The 18217-nt window shown below is 41.9% G+C and overlaps 1 protein-coding gene across 1 annotated transcript in view; it reads left to right on the forward strand.

Annotated features, from left to right (window-relative positions):
- Nucleotides 1–1689: 1689 nt before the first annotated feature.
- MARCHF6 (membrane associated ring-CH-type finger 6) overlaps nucleotides 1690–18217 on the forward strand; it is a 61530-nt gene continuing 45002 nt past the window's right edge. The window contains exons 1-3 of the mRNA XM_033109914.1: nucleotides 1690–1929; nucleotides 15757–15853; nucleotides 17299–17372. Of these exons, the coding sequence (XP_032965805.1) occupies nucleotides 1911–1929; nucleotides 15757–15853; nucleotides 17299–17372 (190 nt within the window). The 5' untranslated portion in view covers nucleotides 1690–1910. The remainder of the gene's footprint in view (nucleotides 1930–15756; nucleotides 15854–17298; nucleotides 17373–18217) is intronic.

Genomic DNA, 18217 nt, shown 5'->3' on the forward strand with positions numbered 1-18217 from the left:
ACTAGCCACAGCCGACGGCCATCTACTACCTGAGCCAGCACCCCTCCACGTGAGGCGGAGAGCCTGGAAACTGCTCTCTGGGGCTCTGTCCCCACAGTATCTCAAAGGGCTGCTGTGAGGGCCGGTGCCTGGCCATGCAGGGACTCAACAAATGTTGGTTTATACTCTTATATTCAACCTTCAAAGGCTGAATGAAAAACGTGTGGGGCAATTCTCAATTCTAGAAGTAACTTTCCTTCGAGCATCACTAAAGAAGACACCTAAAGACGAAAGGTAGGAACCCTCCATCCCCACTCCATAAATACACACACACCCCTCCAGTCCTAAAGCGATTTGGCGGCCGGGAGGTTCACATCCCTGCCCTGAAATACTAGTGCTTCCTTCAGCAAATCTCGAACTCCATCTCGCCATCTCAGAATCCTTCCCCTTTGTGCTATAAGACATCTGAGACTGGGTCTGGGGGTCCTGAACTGTGTCCCTGGCCTCAGGTGATGACAAGTGCTCTGCCATAGGCTTTACAGGGGTGTGAGCTCGTGGGTGTGTGTGTGTGTGAGCTCATGGGGGGGTGAACTCAAGTTGGGGTTGCCTTGGGAGGCTGGGGAACGAGCCTCCTTCGGATTCAACATCAAAGGCTTAAATAAGCTCATTTCTCTAGGTCGGCGGCCATTGAAATCAGTGCCTTTATTGTGTCAAGAATGTGCTTTCCTGCCTCGGGTAACACGAGTGACATTCGTCAAATTCTAAGTCTCATTCGGATTGATGAGGCCTTGGGGGACGGGTCTTCCGAATTCCTTCCCTCTCGCCGCGGGCATTCTTGGATCTACTTCTGCACGTCATCTGCATCTTGTTTAAAATACTTTTTATTGGTGTTAGAACATCTTTACCTCTGCTCAGGCAATTCTAAGGTGGCGGCCGTTCTAATCTGTACTTTCTAACCAGTTCTTCATGTAGAGAGGGAGCCAAGACGACGAGGAAAAGCGGCGTGCTGGTGGCGGCGGGGCGCACCCTGCCATCCGGCCGAAGCCGCTCCGGCCAGGGAAGCGTCCACGACTCGGTGTATCAAGCCCTGGCCGCGTATGGATCGATTTCTTCCGTTCGTGTTTCACCCCCCAACCTAAGCAGTTCAGTGAAGTCGCCCTGCCACCCAAATGCAGAAGTCTCCCCGGGAGGAACCTCGGTCAAGTTAGTGCTCGTCTTGTTGTCGGCGATATTTCAGAGCTTCCTTTTACATTTTAGTGCTTCCTCAAAACGTGCACCGGGGCGACCCGGGAGCCAACGCAAGTGCATCTTCCGGGCGGGGTTGGGGTCGCGTATTTCCACCGGCGCCCAGGGAATTCTGACGCCCCCCAGGGTCGGCCTCTGTCGTGCACCGGGGCCGGGGCCGGCGCTGGGGTCGCTCGCCGTCGGGCGCTCGCGCACGCTGCTCTCCCCTCGCGTTCTCTGTCGCCTTCTATGGCGCCCCCAGAGCTCAGCCCCGGGTTAGGTTACAAGCCCACAGCTCCGCACAGTCCTCGGGACAGGCCCGGAAAGCCCGGTGCGCTCCCAGGATCGCGGCTCCAGCCCGGGTCCGGCCCTTACAGCGCCCAAGGCCGCTACCGGAAATGATGGCACCGGTCGTTGGGGGTCTTCCCGCCCCTTCCGGCCCGCGCCCCGCCCAGGCCTCGCCCCGCCCTCTCCCCGCCCCTCCCCCTCCCAGCTCTCGCCCGCTTTCTGTCAGCCTCTCTCCCTCTCCCTCTCCCCCTCTCTCCTTCCTCTCGCTTCCTCGTTCGCACCTGAGCCCACGCACCTGCCGGGGCCCGGCTCCGCTCCCTCCTCCCTCCTCCCCTCCCACCTTCCCCGCCCCGGCCGGAAGGCTCCGGCCTCGGCCGCGGGAGCCTCGCGGCTGCGTCACCACCGCCCCCCCAGACAAGATGGACACCGCGGAGGAAGGTAAGTCGGTAGCGCCCGCGCCCTTGCACCGGCGCCGGGGTTCGGGCCCGGCCCGTGCCGGGTCCGCGGCGCTCGAGGCGTGCGGCGGGGCCCGGGCGGCGCGGCGGGGCGCCTCCCCTCGGGCAGGGGCGCGCGGTGACAGTGGCTGGGCCGGAGCCCGAGCCGTTTGCCCGCCGAGCAGCTGGCGCGAGGGGCGGTGGGCCGCGGGGAGGGGAGGGGAAGGTGACCCCTCGGCGCCCCCCGCCGTTTCCCGCCCTCGCGGGCGCGCGGAGGGCGGAGACCCTGTCCGGCCGGGGACGTCAGCGCTGCGGGGACCTCGCTGGCCCGGTCCCTCGCCCCCCGCATCCCGCCAGGCCCGGGGGACGAGGCTGTCGTCGCCGCTCTAAGTATGGGGGCGTTTTCCACACCCTTCCCCCACTCGGTTTTGTCTTTCTTTTTGTCGTTTTGCCCATCGCTATACGGGCCCTACCCCCTCGCCACAAAACTTCTTTGTTGACTCTGAAACTTCGCGCAAAAATCCCCGCCAGGTGACGGCCGAGTGGACTGACTGCACTGACCCCTATTTCAAACCTTGCACCCTGTTTGTTTGCGCGCCCCAAAAGAATGTGTTTACCAAACGAAGAAGAGGAAGGTCCAGCGAGGTTATTCGACAGACGGAGGCTCTTTAGAATTCTTTTGTTTTGGTGTAGTTTATTTTGTGTTTAATCCTTGACACGGAAGCACGGGTGTGTGTGTGTGTGTGTGTGTGTGTGTGTTTTGTTTTCTGAGTGCGTGTGTTTGGATACGGTGTTGTGGAACAAGCGTAACCCTTGTAAACTGAATACATAGGTAGAAACATCTATGGGTATCGAAATGCATTTGCTTATCCGGAGACTGAAGGTGGTTGGTTTTTTAAGCAGTTTCATCTTTTTACAGTCTATCGAGTAATTTAGTGAGTCTATGGAAGAAATCACTAGATTATACTGTTTCTTGATGTTTTGGTCATCAGTGAAGATACATTTATGCGTTGGGTATATTTATATGGGGAAATGATAAGCAACCTTCAACCTTACCGGTTGCAATTTTGGTGGTTTTAGATGAAAATCAAGGAGCACTGTCATGGCGTGCAATAATGAGTGATAAAAAGCTTGATGTTGTCTATATATGTGATGAGTTGATAGAACTTGATTTATCATTTTTTAAAGCCTTTGATAATCAGTAAGAACCCCAACTGTAATGACATTTGCGTGTGACACTTGACAGTTTACAAAGCATACTCAAATGCATTCACATTTGATCTTCATAAGAATCCTGTGAAGTAGCTAGGTATTATCTTTTATAGATGTGGAAATGCAGGCTTAGTTATATTAATAGCTTGTCCAAGTTTCACACACTAGTAAGAGACAGATTTGAATCTAGGCATTCTGATTATAAATAAGTATTCCTTTCATTATGCCTCAGTTGTTTTGACAGAACATTATTTTGCATTTGTTTTATGAAACTACTAGTCATGAAGTGAAAATGAATTTTAATACTCCTCATGCCTACTTTTGCGAAATTCCAAATTAGAAGTCTTCTGAAATTTTCAAAATTAATTTAAATTTAACTTGAAAAAACACTGGAAGGAAAGGGAGGGTTACAGAGAATTTCATGTTAAAAATGATATAGTCAAGATGCTAGAAAACTTAGAAACAACTTCTGTTTGCTACATTAGTTACTACAGATTTCTTCTTAAGTTAAAAAAAATGCAATTGGGTTTTTATCTGACTACCAAAGAAAACATTATTGTAGGAGACTTGGAAAATAAAGTTAAACATAAAGAAAATTAAATTGGAAAAATTTTAATCCTATCACACCTTACTGAAAACACTGATAGATAATATTGTTTGATTTTCTCTTTAATATGTTAATCTGAGCAAACAGACTAAGAACGGTGCTAAAATACCAACCATGCAGAGTGTAACTCTTACCTCTTTTAAAAATAGCATGTTGCTTTCCTCTAGTGGTACCATATATGATGTTGTAATGCTCAGATTGTTTTGTATTTGTAGTAAACAATACTGAATTTTGTTAGAAAGTTGGTTATTTGCCACATGGATTTTGGCCATTCATATTAAGTGTTTGCTAGATTTTAAAGATCTCTTAAGTGTTCAGTGTATTAAATTTTATTTTTGTAAAATCAACAGGTTTATAATCTATTTTCATAATACCAGAGGGGGTGAATTATTCTTATTGTTAGTATGTAATTTGTATGAGTGCAGATGTGTTACATAAACTGTTACCCATCATCAGACCTTTAAACTTCAGAGCTGGAGGAGACCATAGATACAGTAACAGCTTTCTCATTTTATGGATTAAGAGTGATCCTACAATGCACTGAGATTTTTCAGTTTCAGGAAAAAAAAAAACCTGTCCTTTGCTCAAGGATGTGTTTTTTAAAAGGAAAAGCACCACACTATTGGAATAGACGTTGCAAGCAAGTATTGATGTGTGAAACTCTCGAAAGATATCAAACATTTTGCCATAGTAGAGTGCTCTCATTTCAGCCCAGTGATACGTAAAGCTGATTTTTATTTTCGTTTTGCCAAATTACTCCTTACACTAGCAGAGCATAATACAAAATCTTACCAGCAGTTTTTTTATGGAGTGCCAAAGCAATTGTTCTTTATGCTTTATGAAACTTGTTCATTGAGAAGGTATGAAGCTGAAGTGTATTGCAGTTGATCGTGTTTTATTTACTATGGCAAAATTTGAGGTGACTTAGATTTGGAAGAAATGAGCTAGAAGGATGGGATGTTCTCAGAATCAGACACAAAAATACACAATTTCCCCCTTAAGCCCCCCCCCCCCAAAGTAAGAAATTATAAGGCACAACTAGAAGGTTATAAGTGCTGTGGAGAACAGTAGATGGCAAGGGAATACAGAGGATATGAGGACCAGGTTACAGTTTTAAATATGGCAGTAAAGGAAGGCCTCATTGAGAAGGAAGGAGCAAAGGAGGAAAGGGAGTCAGACATGCAAATAAATGCTCTGTGGGCAGAGCATTCTAGGTAGAGGGAAGAGCCAATGTGATGGGAGTATGCCAGGAATGGTCACGAAATAACCAGGACACCGATGTCACTGCAATGTAGTGAATGAGTTGGTAGAAGAGTAGGTAAGGTGAGGTCACAGAGATCATTGACCCAGTGGAGAGTGGACAGAGGGCGTGTGAATGTGTAGGACTTACATTGACTTTTACGTTCTTGAGTTAGGGAGCCATGGGAGGATTGTGAGCATAAATTGTCTTGCCACTCTGTCACTGGCTACTTTCCTGTACCCTTTTCCTGCTCAACTCTTAAACCCAAATTTCTGGGAGCTAGAATCTGTTTGGCCCATCTTTGGTCAGGTGCCTGCCTGTGATCCAGGTAGTTGAGTGGTGGTGAGAAAGACAATGTAAGAATAAAAATCATGTCCAAAGGTACAAACTTCCAGTTATAACATACATCCTAGGGATATAATGTAGAGTATAGTGACTGTAGTTAATATTATATTATGTATTTGAAAATTGCTAAGAATACGCCTTAAAGGTTGTCATAACAAGAAATATAATTTGTAACTGGTGATGAATTTGACTAGACTTATTGCACAGCATATACATGTATTCAATCTTTATGCTGTACACTTGAAACTAATATAACGTTATGTCAATTATGTTTCAATTAAAACAAACACAAAAGAACAAGAATAAAATCATGGCTGGCTGTGTCCATTCTTGATCTGGGCAGACATCCCAAAAGTTGTCTGCTACATTGTTGAAGAATACCTTCTAGGCTGGAATGCTGTGAGTGATTAATACTGGGCTACCCCTGTATCCTCTTCCAGACCAGGCTAATTTTAGTGGGTTTTACTTTTCTCCTGTAAGGACATGAAGATCATTTATTTTTAGTATAATACAGGTAGAGTGGAAAGAGTTCTTAAGGGAACAGGAAGTAAGACCCTAAGGAAAAACTGTTACTAATTCAGGTTACATTTTAGAATGCTATTGCAGTGAGGTAGGCAAGATACTACAGGCAGCCCTTGGGGATGTTGCAGGATCGGTTCCAGACCATGGCCGTAACGCGAGTCTTGCAGTAAAGCGAGTTGTAATCTTTTTGCTGGTGGAGGGTCTTGCCTTCAATTTGTAAAAACCACATCTGTGAAGTGCAGTAAAGTGAAGTGCGATAAAACGAGGTGTGCCTATATAGAAGTTTAAATTAGGATAGTGGGAATGGGAAGAAGGAGAAAGAAGAACCAGATCAGGGCGGAATTAATAGAATAGTGATTGATGAGGTGATGTAAAGGGGAGGAGCATTTTAAAATGGTTGATTTCTAGTGTAGTTTCATCAACTGAATGGGAATAGAGACGTTCAGTTTTGGACATTGTATAGTTTGCAAGGGTTGCCATAACAAAGTACCACAGACTGGGTGGCTTAAGCAGCAGAAAGTTACAGTTCTGAAGGCTGGAAGTTTGAGATCAAGTTGTCAGCAGGAGTGGTTTCTTCTGAGGCTTTTCTCTTTGGCTTGCAGATTTTCATTTTCCTTCACCTGGTTTGCTCTGTGCATGTCTATGTCCTAATCTCTCTTTGTAAAGGCACCAGTCATATTGGATTAGGGCCCTAATTACGTCATTTTAACTTATTACCTCTTTAAAGACCTTGTCTTCAAATGCAGTCATTCGGAGGTACTAGGGGTTAGGACTTCAACATACGAATTTTGCTGAAGGTTGGGGGAACAATACAGTTCACTCCATAACACTCATGATGAGTTCTGGGAGGCTTGGAAGACATTGAAGCATTTTAGTCCATTTATTTCTTCTTTCTTAATTTCATTATAATATCCTTCTTACTTTCCTGTCTCTCTTCTTCCCTATTCCCACCTGACTGTATTCTTCAATGATAAGTTAATGAAATATAATATATACACAGTAAAATTTACCCTTTTTAATGTGCAGTTATATTTATAGCACTTTTGGGATGCAAGATTTAGAGATTGCTTACCTTTTTTTTCCTTCTCTTCTCCATTTACCAAATATTGAGTACCTGCTGTGGACTAAGGTCTCCTGCCAACAGTGTGTGAATTTCACCACCCCCTTCTCAGACATTGCAAAGTTCCTTAGAGTCACTTTTATTGAATGGAACAGTTTGAAGACCATTGGTCTTAGGATTCCTTTACATTCTTAAAAATTGAGGATCCAAAGGACGTGTGTGTGTATATATAGTTTTAGAAATGAAAACAACTTTAAATGTAATACTTGTGTTAAAAATAACTGATAAATGTATCTTTTTGAGACACAAAACTAATGAGAAGAATAGTACTGTTTAAATTTTGCAAATCTTTTTCATGTCTGGATTATTAGAAGACTGTTGGATTCTCATCTCTGCTTCTGCAGTTACTCTGTTGTCATATGTTTTAGTTAAAGTATATGAAGAAGATATGGCCTCAAACAGTTTGAAAAGGGAGACATATTTTCAGATAATTTTGGATAGTCTTTTATATTATGCCCAAACTCGACAAGTAATAGTTTCTTAAGCAGCATTATATCTGAAAACACATCAATCAACTTTTTAAATATAAATTGACTTAAATGAAAATCCACTGGTCTGATAGTTCAAGATATAGCCCAGAAAGAGAACCATAAGTATATATAGGTGTGATCAAAAAATTTGGTGAATGTTTAACTTTTAAAAACATTACAGTAAAAGACACATTGCCATTAATCCCCCTCGCTCCGAACACACTTGTCCCATCATTCTTGCCACTTTCTGAAGCAGTTTTGGAAGTCCTCCTTTGTGAATGTCTTTAGTTGCGCTGTCGTTGGTGCCTCGATGTCCGGAATCGATTCAAAACGTTTACCTTTCATGGTCATTTTGACTTGGGAAGAGCCAGAAGTCACATGGTACCAGATAAGGTGATTGAGGACACACTGTAATGTTTTTATTTGTCAGAAATTGCGGTACCAGAAGCGATGTGTGACACGAAACGTCATGATGGAAACTGTCCATTTCTCAGGCCATTTTCTACGCACATTGTTTCTTAAATGCTTGTAAAGACACTCACGAAAGAGGACTTCCAGAAGTGTTTCAGAAAGTGGCAAGAACGATGGGATAAGTGTGTTCGAAGCGAGGGGGAGTATTTTGAGGGAGATGAATGGCAGTGTGTCTTTTACTGTAACAAATTTTTTTTAGTTTAAACATTCACCATGTTTGTTGATCACACCCCATATAGACAATTGGTTTTTGACTAAGGCACAAAAGCAATTAAATGGAGGAAGTACAGTTTTTCAACGAATGGTGCTGGAATAATTGAATATCCATAGGCAAAAGTGAACTTTGACAATACCTTGCACCATATACCAAAATTAACTCAAAGGGATACTAGACCTAAATGAAAAACCTAAAACTGCGAAACTTCTAGAAGAAATATAGGAGAGCATTTTTGTGGTCTTGGGTTAGGCCAAGATTTCTTAGGTACAACAAACACTAAAAGCATGATCCATAAAAGAAGAAATTGATAAATTGTATGGCATAAAAATTCATAATGTCTGCTCTTTAAAAGACACTGTTAAGATAATTGAAGACAGCACAGAAAGTGTTTGTTTGCAAAATACGTATCTGATGAAAGACATATTTAGAGTATATCAAAACTCTCAAAACTCAATAAGAAAATGAATAACCCAGTTTAAGAAATGGTCCAAAGATTTGGACATACACTTCACCAAAGAATATATGCGCATGGCTAATAAGTACATGAAAAGATGCTAAATAAGCATCATTAGTCATTAGGTACATGCAAATCAAAACCACAGATAAGGCACACCATTAGGATGTAGCTTTTTTTTTAAATTATAGTTAGCAATGGTTAACCATAATCCTGTTTTTTTTGTTGTTGTTTGTTTTTTTAAATGGAGGGCACAGTTCACAGTGGTCCATGTGGGAATGGAACCTTCTTGCTGTTACCAGCCCCATGCTGGAACCAACTAACCAGCCATCCAAGATGTAGCTTTTTGAGTCTGGCTTCTTAACAGGATGCTTTTGGGATTTATTCACATTGTTGCATGTATCAGTAGTTCCTTCCTTTTAAATTGCTTTTTAGTGTTCTCTTACAGGGTTGTACCACAGTTTGTTTATCCATTCTCTGGTTGTAGAATGCTTGGGTTGCTTGTTTCCGGTTTGGGGGAATTATGAATGAAACCATTATACATATTCACATAGATTTTTGTGTGAACATAAGTTTTCATTTTACTAGGTTAAATACCTAGGAATAGAATTGCTGGATCAAATGCTAAGAGTTTTTTATTCTTTTTGTCATTTAATGGGTATGTAGTGGTACTTAACAGTGGTTTAAAATTTTTTATTGTGGTTAAAATATGCGTAACAGAATTTACCATTCTAACCATTTTAAGTGTACAATTCAATGGCATTAAATGTAGTTACATTGTTGTGTAACTATCTCCGTCTTACTGTGATTTTAATTTGCACTTCCATAATGACTTCAGCATTTTTTCATTTGTATACCTTCTTTGGTAAAGTATCTGTTCAAATCTTTTTTTCGTTAAGACACAAATTAGTATGCTGGACAAAGGACTTGAACAGATACAAAGAAAATATAGTAAAATGTGGAATTGTCCAGCTTCATTAGTGATAAAATTACTTTTTATTTAACTACTGTATTACCTAATTATTTTTATCCTTATATTTCAATAATGTATTTTGCAAGAGGGAATAGTCTACTGTTCCAATGGGAGAATATAATAAAGTTGGAGGAGTAGGTAGTAAAATTGTATAGAATATTGACATTAAATTGTGGGGAAAAAAAATTCAAGAAAACTTTATCACACAACCAATGTGGTTGGGGAGGAAGTAAAGTCAAAATCATTATTCTCTTGGAACTGGGGTTAGGTTTGAATCCTCATTCCCTCATTAACGTCGTTGATAATTTAGTTAGGTCTCAGTAACTGAAATAGAGCTTAGCTAATCTAAGACTGCTCTCCACTTGGCCTTGGCTGGCAGAGATGGTGTTGGGGCCGCATTTATTTCCTGTGGTGTTTGCCTGGGGTATACCAGCAGTTTTTGTCTAAAAGTTTTCCGTTTTGGTAGGTTGTCCCTTTCCTGGTTCTTTTACTAGAGAGGCAGGCTTTTGGGGGGAAATTTTCTGTCCTTATTGGTGTTTGTAGGTTGCCAGCTTCTCCACCTTCGCCACCAGTCCAGGCTACAAGAAGCAAAACGCAAACCCAGAGACCTGCCATGTGGGCAGTTCTTGGGCCCCCAGCTGTCTTGTTGGTCTGCTTTCTTGTTGCCTTTTAGAATCTCTTACGTTTGTTTTATATATAATGTCTTGGGTTTTTAGCTGTACTTGGCGGGAGGAATAGGGAGAAGTGCATCTTATTTCATCTTGGTTTGGAACCTTACATCCTCTTCATCTCTTCTTGTAGTCTACTGCCTCCCTCCCTTAGATGTAACCACTATCTAGTGATATATGTTAGTTTTCCCTGTGTTTGAGCTTTTTACATGTGGGATTGTATTGTAGGGTTCTTTGTGTCTGGGTTCTTTATCATTCAACACCTCTGTGTGATAAATCCAAATTGTGGTTTATTGTTTTAATTGGTTTATTCTCATTGTCATAGAGTATTGTGTGAATATACAAAGATTTATTCATCCATTCGTACTGTTGATATGCAATTTGGGTATTCCATTTTGGAGTATTATGAATAGTGCTGCTATGAACTTTTTGTACATATCTTTGAAGGTAAGTATATAGGAAACTGTTGATTTTAAAAGTTAAGATACTAGCAAAGTACCACACAATTATATACTATAGATGCAACACATATAAAATAAGGAAGAGACTTCTTTTCTCCAACCCTGATATCCATCAAAGGTAGCAGTAGTTTCTGATAGATAGCAACAGTTCCTTATGTATTCTTCCAGAATAAATGTTTAGCTCTGTAAATTTATGCCTTGTTTCAGATTTTTTTCTGCTGAAATGTGGATTGTTAGGGAAGCTTCCATTCCTTCCAGATTACACACAGATTAGCTGAAGAAATTTAGCTGAGGATATAGAGCAAGAGTAGGTGCAGCCTCTCTTTGGCAGCTTTTCTTGGCCTCCAGTTCCCTAATAAGGTGTGGATATGCCCATGACACAGGCTGAGCAGGGCTCAGAGCTTGCTAAACAGCCAAGTGTTTGCTTTACAAGTGTTTTATAGCTAGGGCTTATCACCATTCTAGTTGATTTATACCAACAATCTTTGCCTTTCCATTTAGGGGAATATTTATACATAATGTGCTCTTGTGCAAAACTCATTTAGTTACATCTTCATCATATGGGAAAAAAACAGTTGATACTACAAAAGAGATTTGTGATACTATTTTACTATTTTTTAGAACAAATTCCATATTAGACTTTTAGATTAAATTGTTTTCAATTGGAATTGAGTTGTTGGTTGCACAGACATGGGCTTTTAGGACTGTTGAAACATATTATTTAAATCTGATTCTGCTTTCTTACCTTGATGAAGATACAGCCAGTTTAAGTTTTATCACATTTTTAAAAACATGACCAATGAAATAAGAAAATTGCTCACATGAGTTTTCAAATTTGTGTGTGTATTATATAAATCACATGCTAAGCCCTCTTGCTAAAGAACTTCATTGATAAAATCAGACTTGGTAGTGTCAGTAAAATAAAAGTTCAGCTGTGACATTTGCAAATTAGACATTTAACCTTTGCTTATTTTTTTTTAAAGTTTTAGTATATAAAATTTCCAACACTCACAACATAGACTAATTTAATAAACCTCCATGTAACCAACATCTAGACTCAAAAGATACAAGCTGATAATTCTTTCATCTTAAACATTTCCCTCCCCCCTTTCACACTTGGATTATTTTAAAGCACATCCCAGATAAGATCTTTTCATCCATAAATACTTGTATATTCTAATAAATAGCTTCTTAAAAAACACATAGCCACATTTCCACTATCATACTACTTACTGCCTTTATCCTCCAAGTACTAAAGTGACTACTGATGTGTTGCTATTAGTACAATGATTACTGAGGTTTACAATTTTTTTTGCAGTTCCTTCTGTCTTAAGATATGGCCTACTGGGGATGGACGATCAATCATAAAGTCTCTAAAATAATTCTTTTATGTGGTTTAGGTTGATACACGTAGGTTCATGTGTTTGATTTATTTTTGATTTAGGGGTTGCTTATTTTTCATTTTGATACAATTTTGTTTTATAATTATGTAAAAGATTTCTGTGCTTCTAAAACAAAGTAATTCAGATGTCTAATGTTCCCTTCTCTTTCCTTTTATAGAATCAGTGGAGGCTTCTGAAGCCCCTGATAAAATGATGAAGATATAGTATATATGTGTACTTTGAGAGAACCATAGTTTTTCTCTGATTATTTTCCCCAATGATTCCGTGAGCAAATACACACACACACACACACACACACACACACACACACACACACACACACACACACACACACAGGAGCCACTACTATCGAGCAGTGGTTCTCTTACATTTTTGGTTTCAGGATCCCTTTACACTCTTAAAACCATGAAAACTGAGATCTTTTATTTATGAATTCTTTTTAAAATTGAAAATATTCACTGAACATACCCATTATGTCTTAACATAATTTTTTTTCATGAAAATAACTGTATACTTCAAACCCAGAATATTGGTGAGAAGAGTGAATTTGTTTTATACTTACAAATCTCTTAAGTGTCTGGTTTAATGGGAGGCCCCTGGGTTTTTTTCATCTATGGCTGCATTTGATCAGTTGTCTCATGTAGCATCTGGAAAACTCCACCATACACTGGCAAGACAATGGGAGTAAAAGACAATGTCTTAGTGTTACAATGAAAATAGTTTTCATCTTGCAGAGGCTGGGTGAGTCCCAGTTCTCTAAGCTGGGTTCTGTGTTAAGCAGAGCCTTGGGGCTTTAGATTTGTTGTGTTTGCTTAGGTTTGTGTTTGTTGGTTTGTCATTCAGAAGGACGGGGGTCTTCTGAAAATCTATGTCCCGTCTTATTCAGGTGTGTTTCTCAGTCTTGCTAAGTGGAGATCCTATTCTCCAGTGTACTCCACCCCCCGACCCCCCAAGCTGGCCGCTGCATGGTTGTTGCCATAGCTCATTCGTGCCTCTTGGGGCTGGTCCGTATCGCAGGACGAGGCCACCAGGATATGGTTCCCACCCATGTGGATGTCGCCCCGATGTAGTTCCTGCGTCCTGGTGGCAGTAGTGTGCCAACAAGGGCATCCCTGCCTTACCCCAGCCCATTGCTGCGTGTGCGGTGGCCCACCGGGTACGGTGTTTTTGGAGGGCTACTAAGTGACTCATTCGCCTGAGCGCGGTGCCCCCAGCACCTCCCTCTGCACTGTGTCCTGCCCATAGGACACCCCTTGCTACTGCTGCTGCACCCCATTTCCTACATCCACAGCTTCCTGACAGCTGGCTGGGGAGACCACCTCTTTTTCTGACCGGCTCACCCACATTTGCACCCAGCGGACTCTGCCTGGTTGATGCTGCGGTAGCATGTGCCTGTGGCTAAAGTTAACCCCGGGATCCAAACACTTGACGCTGGTTGGACGATGTTGTGAATGGCTTTGAGCTCTTGTTCCACTCCTACCGGGATAACTGATAATTCTAGAATTAATCCATGCCCACGGGCACCAGCGGCTCAGATGATTCTAGATAACCTAGATGGGTTGTGCATCCCATGGCCCTATCACCCACTTTCGGGGGAGGTCTAGTGCCTTAATGGTGGTGACGACGGCAACTGGGGATCTGGGTTCGGTTCCACAGAGGGAGCCTCATCGGCTTGCCCAACCACGGAAGGCTGCAGACACGTGTTCTCCCTCCTCACGACCCTGGAGAGAATGGTACAAACAATACTAGACTCTCTCAAGATCCTGTCATTGGAATGAGCCCACTTTTAAGAAGGATCTATCTGTTGCTCTGCAAATCTGGTGCTGGCAGCTGCGGTAATCCCGTCTTCAGCGCCAGGGGTTGAATCCGGTGCAGTTGATTGAAATACTGCGCTTGGATTTCTGGTGCGAGGCCGCCACAGGGGAGCCTCCTCGGTCCTGGTCTCCACGCCCGGCCTCTGTGCATTCCTGGCTCTTAGCCGAGTTTCTCTGGGCTGAAGTGTACACTTGGAGAAAGTTACAGTGCTCAAAGCGGGTGCGAGCTGCCCGCTGGGAACCGTGGAATGGGAGCGTGATTCTATTGTTTGTCCCCGAACTTTACGGACGTGGGATGGCTGGGGCATTAGTGTTGCACTGGAACTCTAAGAGTGTTAGACCCGTGCAAGACCCACTGGGGCGAAAGCTTTTTGCCAGAAATGCTTTCGTTAAGGATGAAGGCGAAAGTGGGAGGTTTGAAGAGGTGCAGATCTCCTGCAGTTCTCTGACTACAAATGATGCAAACCGCCAGTGTTGTTCCCATGACTCGCCGGCAGCTTCTGGGAAACCAGACCTTCGGGTGGTGGTAGCTGGAGGGTCTGGTTCCAAAGCTGAAACTAAAAGGCACGGCACATGGAGTCTGTGCTTAATTTAAATCATTCCAAACAACCCGACCCCACTCGGGCACGGAGGCGATGGGCACATCCGTAGCTCTTCCGTAGGCAGTAGTTGGCGTGTCGTTCGTGGAGTTATCCATAAGTAGGGGCGGAGTAGCGTGCTGTAAGCATTTAGGCCATCCTTACCGCTCAGTGTCCTTCAGCTTGGACCAGTGGCGAACGTTCAGCTGCCCGAGATTGAGCCGTCCTAAATCTGTGATGCTCTTAAACCTCCAGGACCACGTGCCACACCACTCAGCACGTGTGCACCCTAGTCCAGTGGCTGCCCGGGACCCGTGAAGCCGTTAGTGGTGGGCTTGCATTGCAGTTATTTCACATCAAGGAGGAATTCCCTGTACAAGTAGATCAAAACGCTGCGTTTAAGCCCCGCCCCTTGTACACACTGCCTGTCGCCCCTCAGATTGCCCACTGGGGGTTGGCACTTGGTCTAAATAAAGGTTGCAACCAGGTCTGAGTGGGTGGTTCTGCAAGAGGAACAGTAAGGAACGAGTGAGCAGGATGGATCTGTTGCAGCTCCTCCTTCGCCCATGTGGGGCCACCCCAGGCCAGAAGATGTACACATGTGCCCCAGAGCTGGGTGGGATGGTGAGGGGTGAGCTGCTGCCCACTGGCCACGGATCTGATAGCCCTGGGCTCCGGTAGCTTCTGCTTAATATGGCCCCTGGCTCAGCTTCTCCCTGGCCTGGCACCTTTGTGGCCTGCCCTCCCCCCCCTTGCATGTGTCTGTCTCTGTCTGTCTTTCTCTCTCTCTCTCTCTCTCTCTCTCTGTCTCCTTCCCTCTTGTGGAGTAAAGCTAAAGGATATCCGTTCCTGCCCACTGTTGTTACTGTTAAGTCCTTAGGTGTGTTTTTGTAGAGTGTAAACTGTTAGGACTGGACTTAGGACTTAAACTTTAAACTGTTAGGACACTAATGGTGACCTGATTTAGCACGTTTCTACTTAGCATTTGGTAGGGAACAGTGCAGTTTTACATAAAAACCTGTTATTTTCAACTCTAATATACTTACAGAGCTCTTGTAAAAAGGAACAATTGACCTCATTATATATTAGAAGTTCTTTTAGTTAGGATATATAGTATTTGATTATTATCCTAATCACGTTGTAGTTCTGTGCTGTTCATTAATGTTTTACCAAGTGATAGTCTTGCTTTAACATGCAATATTTTAGTTTTTGATGGTCTATTATTTTTTTTAAAGTTCTAACCAAACATAATTCAATTTTTCTTTTTAATTAACAGACATATGTCGGGTGTGTCGGTCAGAAGGAACACCTGAGAAACCTCTCTATCATCCTTGTGTATGTACAGGCAGCATTAAGTTCATCCATCAGGAATGGTGAGTCATCCTTTTAGAAAATGTTATGTTGGAGCTTTAGAAAATGTTTTGTCAGCTATGGAAGGGGGGTTGCTTTAGTGAACTTCCTCTATAATTAGTTATTTGTTTTAATTTTTGTGAAAATTTGGAAATTACCCATATTCCTTATTACCATGCTTTGTTATTGGGTATATTGTCTTCAGGTGCATGTGAGTACCATTTGTTTATTTCTACCATGAAGATCTTGTTTTGTTCACTGGAAGTGTTAATTAAGGTTTCTAGTTTCACTTGGCATAATAATAGCTTACATTCTGAAATGCTCTGTGCCTTGTAGTGAGTGTTCAGTGCTTTCACACATACAAAAACCATGAGGTGGAGTAATTGTTGTTGTTATTGTTATTCAGATGAGGAAACTGAATAATTCAGATGAGGAATAGAAAGGTTAAGTAACTTGTCCTAGGTCACACAGCCAGCAAGTTAGAGACAGAACCAGGATTCAGACCTCGCCCCCTGGGTGGCAGTATTGTCAGACCAGTGTTAGAACTGATGTTGACGTCTGAAGATTTTTCCTATTCAGTTAGCTTTGAGGAGATTACAATTTAGATTAAGCAAACCTTTTTAATAATAGGAATACATACAGAGGGTGCCAAAAAAAATGTATACACCTTTTAAGAAAGGAAAAAACAAAATTGTGATACTCAATATGCACCAATAACAAAAGATGAATACAAGTCATGTTTGACTTCTGCAATTACAAGAGGTGCTCAGAGTGGTTCCCATCAGCATCCAGACACTTCTGATTACGGTGAACTACTGCTTGAGCAACGTTGACCAAAGTGTCCACTTGTATCACTGCGCATGCTTGTTTCAATTTCTTGCAGAAGTACCACCAGTGTAGCCGGTTTTCTACCATTCACCACAACTTTTAAGGTCCCCATAGGTGGAAGTCAAGGGGTGTTAACTTGGAGGTTCTTTTGCGTACTCATGCCTCTATTGTCGTCGTACTTCCACAACGTTCTCGAATTTCAAATACCACTACAAAATGCACTTGTGCTCCTCGGACGACAACCATGCTTTCGCCATTTTTGTTGACTGTCCTGCCTGTCGCATGGTGACGCTAGCATTCATTTGATTAACACCATCTTTTGAGCAACCGTCATACTACACATTGCTACTGTAATTCAATTCAACTTTGAAAAGTAATACATAGATAACATCTCTTAAAATATGTATACATTTTTTGGCACCCCCCCCCCCCCGTATTTTTATCTTTACTTTAAGTTATTGTTTTGTGCTCTTAGAAGGCATCTATTATAAAAAGTTTGGAATAGTCTACATTTGAAATTGTCAATTGTAAAAGCTCTATGACTTGTAAACTTTTAATGGAACAGAACATTAGTCTTCAGTCAGACCTTAAAGTTGCCTTGTTATGAATACTGTACTTATGAATGTATTTGTAATTGCAGCTTAGTTCAGTGGCTGAAACATAGTCGAAAAGAATACTGTGAATTATGCAAGCACAGATTTGCTTTCACACCAAGTAAGTTTTTTAGTTTTCACTGTATTTTTGGGCTATAACTTGGCCACATGAAGTTGTTCAACAAGTGTAAAGTAACTGTTTTCAACATAGTTTGTCTTTGATAGTATGGGGAAGTATTGCTATAACATTTTAGAGTATATCTTTCAAAAATACATGTCAGCTTTTAACACACATACATATGAGAGATTGATTTAATTTGTGGGATTTGTTTCATTTTTTTATTACGGACAAGTTCAAATATATGCAAAAGTGTAATGAGCCCACATGCACACATCAATCAGTTTGATCCATTTTCAACTCATGGCCTTTACATGGCATTAATTATGCTCTTGTTCTCCACCTCTCCATCCTCTTTAAAGCAAATCCCTTTATTTATAATTTCATCTATACATATTTTAGTATGTATCTCTAAGAAGTAATGGTTCTTTTTAAAAAATATATAGTACCATTACTCACCCAGAAAAATTAATAATGATGCCTTGATTTTATCAGTTATATCACTGTTCAAATTTGGGATATCTTTTGAGTTAAACTTGTGTAGATCTGAATAATAATAAAGACAAAATTTTAACTCAGGTTTTTATTTTATTTTATTTTTTAATTAAATTTATTGGGGTGATATTGGTTGATAAAATTATGTAGGTTTCAAATGTACATTTCTATAGTACATCATATGTATATTGCATTGTGTGTTCACCACCCAGAGTCACATCTCCTTCTGTCACCACATACTTGATCCCATTCACCCTCTTATACCTCCCCACCAACCCTCTTGCCCTCTGGTAACCACTATATTGTCTCTGTCTATGTTAACTCACTTGTTTAAATGAGACTTTTTAAGCTCA

This window comes from Rhinolophus ferrumequinum, chromosome 7 (genome assembly GCF_004115265.2).
Source record: "Rhinolophus ferrumequinum isolate MPI-CBG mRhiFer1 chromosome 7, mRhiFer1_v1.p, whole genome shotgun sequence".
NCBI lineage: Eukaryota > Metazoa > Chordata > Mammalia > Chiroptera > Rhinolophidae > Rhinolophus > Rhinolophus ferrumequinum.